Below are 10,043 nucleotides of genomic sequence, written 5' to 3' on the forward strand. Positions count from 1 at the left end.
AATAGAGAATAACAGTCAGGTAGGTACTCGGGTGGGATAAAAGATGCGAGAAACAAATATAACAAACTATATAAAGATATATTTTAAAAAACTGTACAACCGAAAATTTTTTCAAAAAAATATATATATAAAATAAAAGTATACCGATATAACAACTACTTCCTTTAAAAAAATCATACAAACAAACAATTGGTGTGGCTTAACACGCTTTTACGAGTACTAGTATATATATATATGAACAAACAGTTAAGTAAAGTTAAGTGATAAAAAAATTATCATTTTATTCATTTATAAAAATTTTGAAATATAATTTAAAATTTTGAAATATAAAATTTTTTTGCATAGTATTTAATTTTTTAAGGTAATTAATTCTTGATAGAAGTAATAAATTTTGATATATACTCTATATCACTATTAACCCAAATTAAACACTACCCTACCCATTAAACCCAAATCCAACCCGCACGGCCCTTTTCTCTCTTCACCCGCGACCACCAGCCTCCTCCACCTTCGATTCGACAGCCACCACAGCCACCGCGACACTCCGTCGTCTAACTATAAGCCGCCGGCGTCGTCCTTCGTCCGGAGACCCAGAAGCCGCCGCGTACCACCACCATCTCCCAGTCGACGCGCGCCTCCGACAACCACAGCCCGAATCGACGCCGCGATCCGCCGCCTCTCCTCCCCTGCGACCTACGGCGTCGAGCCCCCCTCCCCCTCAGCCGTCCAGTGTTCCTCTTTTAACCGCCGTCCGTCCGTCGCTCTGCCGATTAAATCGCCGACAGCCGACTTCGACGTAAAACAACCTCGCCGACGACGCCAGCTCCAGCCGCCGATCCTCACACCAGCCCATCACCCTTCCATTGGGTAATAATTCTCTCATCCCTCGATTCTAATACTTTCAATCTTTGGGATAATTTGTTGAGCTATTGATATTCTGGAATTGTGTTTTGGTTTTCTTTTTGGTGCTGTGACTCTTTGATTACTAGTTGATCGTGGATTGTTAGTAGTTTGATTTGTTTGATTCTCCTTCAATTTTGAGATATTTTGATTTGGATTAGCACTATTGATGTTCTCGAATTGCAAATTGAACTCGGGCAGGTGAGGGTGCTGCTCATAGATTTATCCAAACATCATAATGTTTACTGGACTTCATTTTGTTGTCATTTGCGGTAGTCCTAGAACTTTTTACTTATCTTCCACGTGTATATTAATATTTTGATTCAAATAATTACAAGTTATATTATTTCCATAATTGTCAATACCGTGCTATAGTGCCGCTATATAGCGATAGCATAGAGGAGAGGCACTCTTCCGCTACGGTCGCTCCACAGTTCCGCGTTTACACAATAGCGGCGTGGTGGGATGCAGCGGCACTCCGCTACACTACGCTACACCGTTGTTATAGCTCATTGGGTTATTTTTTAACACATAAATAATTGAAATTTAACTTTAACTTATAAAATGTACTTTTTTCATTATAATATTGGCAAAAAGAAATTAAAATTGATCTTAAATCTTAACTAAAATTTTAAATTCATTCCAAGAAAAGAAACAAACTAAAAAGCCAAAAGTTGCAAGATTTGATTTATATCAAATATAACCAAAACTTGTTAGACCGTTATAATAACAATGATGTGATTGGTCCTATTGTTTTGAACGATATTGATGATTCCAATGAGTGGTTAATTAAAGAAGTTGACAATTGCATGAGGATGAGTTAGTCTTTGACAATGATAATTTGACTAGGGGAGTTGTTGATGCTATTGGAGCTAACAGGCCTGTATTTTACACTAGGATGCAAACATCAATAAAAGAAAGCTATAGGTACTTCTAGCTATAAAAAGCGAAATGATATTATGTAAGGTGGCAAACATATAATAGAACAAATTGATGAGAATGAATGGCAAAAATGTGGAACAAATTGATGAGAATGAATGGCAAAAATGTGGAAGAAAATTCTTTTATCAGATTTTGAATCTGATTAGCTTTGATATGTATATCTATCACACTATAGTGATTTAATTGTTTTTGCTTATATAACTATCTAACAGTTATAATCATATATATATTTTTTTTGACATTTTATTGGTTTGAATGATAATTATAAGATTGATTTATAGATTTTTCTATGTATTTTTATTGTAATTTTGTATATATGATAATTTTTTATATATTCTTAAATATTTATATAGCGGTCATACCGCTATCCGTTAATCCGCTATAGCATTTTAGATGTTGACCGCTACACACAGCTATCCGTGATTGTCAACTATGATTATTTCCTAGACAAAGTCTCAAAGATGGCTTCATTCAGACAAAATGTATAAAATTAGAGCAAATCCAATAAGCAAACCAATTCCAACTAAAGAAATAGATAACCCACTAATCCATAAAAGATACAAAAATTAAACTAATGATTTGAATCAAACTATTAATATAGACATGGAAGATCAAGTAAAAAGTTCTAGGACTATCTCAAATGACAACAAAAAGAAGTCTACAACATTATGATGTTTGGAGTTTTTTGTTTTCAATAAAATTCTTGTGTGATGGTTTTTATTTATTGCTCTTATTTACATTTATATTTTATGCATAGATGATGATTAATATTGCACAAGGACTAAAATCGTGAAGGATATAGTGGTATTTTTGGAGTTTTAGTTTTTGGTTTTAAATAGTGGTTTGGATGTCATGTTTTGTGACATGAAATAGTGAATTTTTATTGGGAACTGCTACAGTTGCATAGTAAAAAAATATGAAACCAAAGTTCAAAAGAACACACATGTTTTGGATTTTAGTGAAAAATGATTGGAAAGGAAAGGGAGAGTTTTTGACAATAATATGATTACTTAACTTTAATTTGAAAATATTGTTGTGCACTTAAATGTTGATTAATTAATATATACTCCCATCGTCCCGAAAGAATAGGCGGATTTGTTTTGGGTAAGAGATTTAGAGAATATTGATAGTTGGTAGAAAGTATGGGACGGAGGGAGTGTTATGTTTATATTGAAATATTGGTTGTCTGAAAATTAAAATTTCAATATTACTTTTTATACGACTAAAAATTATGTGGGTTGGCCTGCTACCTCCCGTGGTTTGTTTGTACCAACTAAATTTTAGCCCGCCCACTCAAACCTACCGATTGGTGGGTTGTGGGTTATAGCTCGCGTGACCAGCCTGATCTGGCATTTCTGCATAGTAGGTTGAAGGTATAATGATTGTTTTCAAATTTTTAGTTTTACCAGAATTTGGTGATGAATGAGTAGTGTAAGTGGTAAAATAAACTTAAAGTGAATGAGGGAGTGTGTCACTGGCTCAGTGCCGTCTACTGAAAGCTGTTTAAATACTGCAAAATGCCAACAGAAGCGCTAGATGACATCCCAGCATAGCAATGCCACTATAAGTGGCGTTGACTTAGAGTTCCTGTACCATAACTCTGGGACTAAAACATGACGGAGTCCTCAATGGCTGTTCAATAGTTCCAGATAAAAATTGTTTTTGCCATTTTCCAGAAGATTTTCCTGGGTAAAAAATTGGGATGTTTGCTTGTGAGTCAAAATGTTTAAAATTGCAGATTCATGGTGAATCTGTTAATCCATAGTGCCGTTCTTTCCTCTTTTGAATTTCATGTAAATCTTGTAGTGTTGTTTTATAATTTTCTTGTCTATTTATCTTTGGCTGTTGTGGTACTCTTTGTTTCCACATAGATATGCTCAAGTTCATACGGAACTTGAAACTTTTTATAGAATAAAAGAGGACGCGCTGATATATTTTGGATATGCATAATCTTTGTTCCCTACTGGATCTTCATATGTGAATCAATTATTTTTATTATTTTTCAAAGAAGACTAAATTACTTTTTTATTCGTGAATCAGTGACAGATAGCAATGGCGGATTTCACAACATCAACTCATAAAGCAAAGTGGATATTTACTCCTCATGATCTTGTAATGATTCTTTTGTACAAAAGCATTTCCAAATTTTGGTTTTCATGCTCGTTGTCTCTCTAACCTTGATGGATCTTGATATCTTGTGGTAATTTGCAGAAAGAGAAATATAAGGAAGCTAATAAAAGAGCCAAGCAAGCACTTGAGAGGGTAAGGTTTATGGTCTTGTGGCTCACGAATATTCTGGTTGATTCAATCAATGCTAGATCTTGGAGTTTGCTTTATCGTTGGGAAATAAGTGTATTAATTTGTTCCGCAAATCTGAGTTCTTGTGTTGGTCAAATATCTATATTAAATTTTAGAACATAGAGATTTACTGTGGTACATGGTTGTAACGAATGCTGATAAAATCCTATTTGAGTGATAGTTTGAACAAATATGGTCGTCCCCTACTGGGAAACTGTAGGGATATCCCTGCACTTTGCATTGCCCTTCAGAAATAGTTATTTTCGCCTAAATACTCAATCCTAGCTCCTTCGAAGATTTTATTTGTGTGTGTTTTCACTTTTCTAGCTGATTAACCAATTAACCGCCAAATTCTGTCCATTGTCATTTCGAATTCCTAGTTATGATGGGTTGTTTCCTTACTTACGAGGTTAAATGGAAAAACCGTAATAATATTCCTGTCACTTTAAATGCACTACCTACACATGCATATACCAGTCTTGATTATGGCCTCTTGAAATTGAATTGCCACATAACCTAACATTGCACTATAAGTTCCTTGGCAACACTAGATTGGTTGTGTACAAATACCTTTTTAATGCACTTATTGATGGTATTGAAATGATCAGAATGAAGAGTCTTAGTGATCTGGAAACAAGTTCACAGGATTGGGACATGCCTATATTAAATTTTTTCTCTTATGCAAATCTGCTTAGTTACCTGCTGACCAATTTGAGTTAATTTCAGCTGACATTACTGTGATACTGATGGTTTTTATACTATTTTCGGCATCAATGTGAATTACAAATGATGTTGAAACTGTACCATTTTGTGAAAGTATGGAGCAACAAGGATGGAAGTAGATATAGATGGTTCCTTCACTTATATTGAACCGCAAAATGACATGAAAGATGTAGGTAAGCTCTTCCTCTTTATAGTATACATGTCAATATTTCTTGATGTATGGTGCAAGGGAATATAGTCATTTTATTATGCTTTGCTCGTGTTTTAGCAGATAAGCATTCACGCCCCAAAGCACTCAAGACTGAAGAGGAGCAACTTTTGCGGGCTTTCTATGAGTTCAAGATTCAGGATGTTTGTGATGCCTTCAAGTTCCCACGCAAGATTCAGGTTGTAAAATTTGGTCAATAATTGTAAACAGCTTTTCCAGATGACTGACTTATCCTTTTTTTATTGTTCTGCAGGCAACTGCTCTTATATACTTTAAAAGGTTTTATTTGCAATGGTCTGTGATGGAACATCATCCAAAGAATATCATGTATGGCTTCTTCTTGCTTCTTCTTTATTGGATAATTGTTTTGAAAATCAATAAAAGAAATTGAAGAATAGAAAGCTTGATATATGCTGGCGGCCAATTTCGTCTTTGATGGTTCTGACTTGCAGCATATGATGAGAAATGCTTAACATAGGAACTTTCATTACTCACGGCCACAACTCAAACTTATTCCCCTTGCAGGTTAACATGCATATATGCTGCTTGTAAGGCAGAGGAAAACCATGTCTCAGCAGAGGAGCTTGGAAAAGGAATTGAGCAGGATCATTCGATGATCCTCAATAATGAAATGCTAGTTCTTCAGGTGTGAGTATAGTGCATAATTTTTGTCCCTATCTGACACTTTTTAAGTACTACAATATTATTTCTGTTATTTCAGTCTCTTGGATTTGACCTTATTGTGTATGCACCATATCGGGCACTTGAAGGCTTTACAATTGATGTGGAGGTTGTTTTCTAACTTACCTGTTTGCGGCTAATTATTAATTGTTCTTGTTCCTGCTATTATTTCCTAAGTTGCAGTTTACTTCTGTCAGTTGGTGCCATTTTCACTACATACAGTCTTCATTACATGTGTTGTTTTTCTTCACCTTTCAGGAATTCTATGATGGAAAAATGGGGCAGTCTGAAATAATAAAGGTACTAATTCATCTCTTCTTTGTGCTGTTTATACATATTTATTTGCTCCTTCCTGAATTATTAGCTTCTGGTATTTAAATTATATCCAGGAAACTAAATCAATTGCATAAGTATCAAGTATTCTCTTATTGGTCCCCCATTGCATGATTTAGTTCATTTATTATTTTATTTTAATTTTATGCCATTGTTCTGGTATTTTTTGTGTCCCTAATATCCTTTTGTAAATGAAAATGAAGTCTACTGCCGTAATTCAAAAGAATAAATCCTTATTACCTTTATATTTGTAACTTGTGAATGAATACTATTAAAAATCAATCCTGTTATTTACCAGTGTAGAATTTGGCTCCAAATATGGTTAGCATTTGCAATGGTGGCAATTAGTTAGATTATGACAATAGAGACATTGATTTTTAATTATTTATTTAACATACATCGGTGATGATTGTGATCCTAATCCACGTAGTCAAGGATGAAGGCTCCTCTTCTATGGTCTTAAGCTGTTTGGGTATCTAATCATTTCCTCTCTTTAAATATGTTCCGTTTTGAGGCAGAATTTACAGGAATCTGCAAAAGCTGAAGTTGATAAAATTATGCGAACAGATGCTCCCCTACTATTTCCCCCTGGGCAGGTACTATCCGAAGTTGAGGTTGCGTTACATATGTAATCTATTTTACATGTTACAATATTGTTTTGATACATTTACCAACTAAATCAACCTTGTATATTGATAATCCTTTCTGGATTGATGCGTTTGATTTATCTGTTACTTGTGCAGTTGGCATTGGCAGCTTTACGCAGATCATGCCAGCTTCACAAAGCTATTGACTTCGACAGGTCCAATAGCCACCAAAACACCCCTAAAACGATGAACATACATACATATATATTTAATATTCTTGTAAATAAATTTGAATTGGACCGTCCGTGTGCAGATACCTTAAAAACATGCTGTCCACACAACATTCTGGTCATGGCAGCTCGGAACTGAGTGTTGCCTTGAATGCAATTGATGTGCTGGTATGGTTTATCTCTATCTAATATTTGAGTTATTAACTAATAATTAATTTAATGCTTTGGTTTCCAGTCAAGTTAGAATGGTGTTGATTCGACCCTGTCAGCAAATATTTGATAGGACACAGTACTGTGCTATGCTCTATATATTTACATGCACTGTCTGCCTTGTTGATTGTGAAATGATGAACAGATAAATAAGCTTGAGACGCCTACTTCGAAAGACGTGAAGCATATTGATAGGAAGCTTAAATCGTGTTTGGATCCAACTTCACACGACAAGTACGTACTTTATATATGTTTTGTTTCTGTATGTTTTAGGTGTATATTATGTTTTGTCAACAGCTGTGTGTGGGTGTGCTGCAGGAGTAAAAAGCGAAAGCACAGATCGAAGGATGGGTCAGCAGGTGAAATGCAAGACATGTGTTGATGGTTGATTATCTAGACATGAAGAAGAAGAAGAAGTATGGCAGCGCTAACTGGTATAACTTATGCTTACTTGAGTTGAGTTGAGGTCCTGGTTTGTCTAGGTTAGGTTCAAGCCATTGATGAGGGCTGTTGAAGCTCATAGTTGTTTAAGTATACACAAAATACTGCAAGTCATGTCATGTTAGATGATGATGCATTCAAAAGTATATACGCTCGAGCATAAGCTGGGCCCATGCTACAATTTTCACATCTATCTGCTTAATATTGGTTTTCTTCTTTTATTTATTTATTTTTTATTTATATTTTTTAATAACATTTTCAGTATGTACTGGTTTTTTTTTTTTTTAAGAGAATTTACTGCTTGTTTATAAAATATTTAAAAATATATATATATAGTTATTTTAATAGTATTTTTACATTTTCAGTATTTAATAATAGAAATTTCAAATTCATTATGTGTGATTGTGTGTTTTTTATTTTGGATATTTGAATTGTAAAAAATGTAAATTTTAATAGATGTCTGATATAAATATATATTTATATGATATTGTGAATGGAAAATTAAATTTTAGTATAATATTAAAAATAAATAAATAAAAGTACCAATTTGATATTCTTAAAGAAAAAAATTTTAAATAGTAAACTTTGTAAAAAATGCACAAAAGAACACATTTTGGGTGTCAACTGGAAAGATTTTATTTTGATTTTGGATTTAAATAATATTTTATATAAAATATTATTATTATTATTATTATTACTTTTTGGAAATATAGAATTCAAATACTGAAATTTGGGGCGAAGAAGCCCAAGATTAAAAATTTGAGTTTTTATAGGATTTAATTTGATTTTAGATTTTTGTGGAATTTTTAGAATTTAATTTGAGTTTGGTAGATTTTACTAATTGATTTAGGATGAATTTTCATGGATTTGATTGAATAATTTATAGATTTATATGAATTTGAAATGACTGTAGAATATTTTTTTGAATGATTTATATAATTTTATAAATTTATATAAATTTGTAGATTAAAAAATAAAAATAAATTCAAATTATTATATAAAAATACAGAAAAAAATTACACCTTTTTAGTTTAAGCATTGAGTTTTGGGTATTGTGTAAAAGTAATTAAAAAATATATTAGTAAAAATAATTATAATTTAATAAAAATAATATAGATTAAAATTAAAATGATTAAATACTTTAATTAAAATAAAAATTATAAATTACGAATTTTAAAGATTAAACTGTACAATTATATTTTTTTTAAAAAAAGATAAATTATGTGAAACCGACGAAAATAAAAATAGTGGACAAATTAAGTGAACAAATGTAGTATTAATTTAAAAAGTATATTATTATTCATTGTTGTTGCTGTTATTATTATTATTATTATTATTAGGTAAAATTACTCATAACTTCCACGTAGTTTTAAAATTCAACGTAAAATTTCTTTATACTTTAAAAATTGTATGACAGCCCTTTATACTTTTAAAAAACGTTGCATGAAACTCCACTACCATCAAACCTTCGTTGTGTGATTAGAAGATAATTTTATATATATATATATATATGTTTTCTATGACAGAAGTTTTATGCAATATTTTTTAAAGTAATCATCAATTTTTTAAAGTAAAATGAAGATTTACGTTAAGTTTCGAAACCACATAGGGGTTTTATGCAATATTTTTTAAAGTATAAGGGGGCGTTATGCAATTTTTTAAAGTAAAGGAAAAATTTATACTAAGTTTCAAAACCAAAGGGAGTTATGAGCAATTTTGCCTTATTATTATTATTTTTTTATCTTCATTCTCATTATTTTCATTTTTATTATACTACGGCCTCATTTCCTGCGTAGGCGTTAGCAATAGTCATTTTTCATGCATTAATTTATGTTATTTGTTATAATTTACTTTAAAAAAGAAATTCTTAATTTTCATCTTTCATGTGGAAATATTGAGAATGTCAATCTTCATATTTAATTGGAAATCCATTCGATAATATTTTTTAATAAATATATTTTTTATGATTATTAATAATGTAGAAATGTTGTAACATAATAACTTTTGTATAATAATATTTTTTATTTTATAATTTTTTTATTATTCAATATATCAATTTATTTTAATTTATACTCTGTTTGTCTAATTTCTATTGTTCTAAAACATATTTGTACGGTTTTTTTTAGATAATTATTTTTTTGTTATGAATGGGCAAATGTACCATTTATGGTAAGATAGAGATTAAAAATGACAAATGAATAAAGAATAACAAAGTAAAATTTGTATTTAAAAAGAAAAATAGGACAATAGTAGTTGGATGTCCCAAATAGGTAAATAGAATATTAGTTTATGGAAGAAGGGAGTATTTATTATTATTTATATAATTTTTTTACATATAAATAAAATCAAAATTAGAATTTATGATTTTTGAAAAAAATATTTGAAATTAGAAAAATAAAAAAGTAAGAATTTATAAAACTAAACAAATATAAATTAACGGTTCAACGAAAAAAATATAAATTTCTAGTCTACTTTCACCCGAATAACAAC

At 31.3% G+C, this 10,043-nt stretch overlaps 1 protein-coding gene across 3 annotated transcripts; it reads left to right on the top strand.

The window, feature by feature from the left end:
- The first annotated feature begins 432 nt into the window (after positions 1 to 432).
- LOC127253770 (cyclin-H1-1) lies at positions 433 to 7,740 on the top strand. 3 transcript variants are annotated; one of them, XM_051278533.1, is made up of 14 exons: positions 433 to 867; positions 3,883 to 3,954; positions 4,054 to 4,104; positions 4,958 to 5,036; positions 5,132 to 5,250; positions 5,325 to 5,398; positions 5,597 to 5,717; positions 5,793 to 5,861; positions 6,011 to 6,052; positions 6,604 to 6,681; positions 6,829 to 6,887; positions 6,986 to 7,070; positions 7,258 to 7,346; positions 7,431 to 7,740. In XM_051278533.1, exons 2-14 carry the CDS (start codon positions 3,895 to 3,897, stop codon positions 7,492 to 7,494), a joined length of 990 nt encoding a protein of 329 aa, XP_051134490.1. In that variant the 5' UTR covers positions 433 to 867; positions 3,883 to 3,894; the 3' UTR covers positions 7,495 to 7,740. The 3 variants fall into 3 exon arrangements, with proteins under 3 accessions (XP_051134490.1, XP_051134492.1, XP_051134493.1); XM_051278535.1 differs by having other exon boundaries at positions 5,135 to 5,250; XM_051278536.1 differs by lacking the exon at positions 433 to 867 and having other exon boundaries at positions 3,884 to 3,954; positions 4,867 to 5,036.
- Positions 7,741 to 10,043: the final 2,303 nt, after the last annotated feature.

Source organism: Andrographis paniculata, unplaced genomic scaffold (assembly GCF_009805555.1).
Source record: "Andrographis paniculata isolate CXL003 unplaced genomic scaffold, ASM980555v1 Contig51END, whole genome shotgun sequence".
NCBI classification, from domain to species: Eukaryota; Viridiplantae; Streptophyta; class Magnoliopsida; order Lamiales; family Acanthaceae; genus Andrographis; species Andrographis paniculata.

Coding starts and splice junctions, on each gene's coding strand:
- LOC127253770 (XM_051278533.1), top strand. CDS start 3,895: ATGGCGGATTTCACAACATCAACTCATAAAGCAAAGTGGATATTTACT. Junction 4,105..4,957: donor CCAAGCAAGCACTTGAGAGG/GTAAGGTTTATG, acceptor ATTTTGTGAAAG/TATGGAGCAACAAGGATGGA. Junction 7,071..7,257: donor TGAATGCAATTGATGTGCTG/GTATGGTTTATC, acceptor AATGATGAACAG/ATAAATAAGCTTGAGACGCC.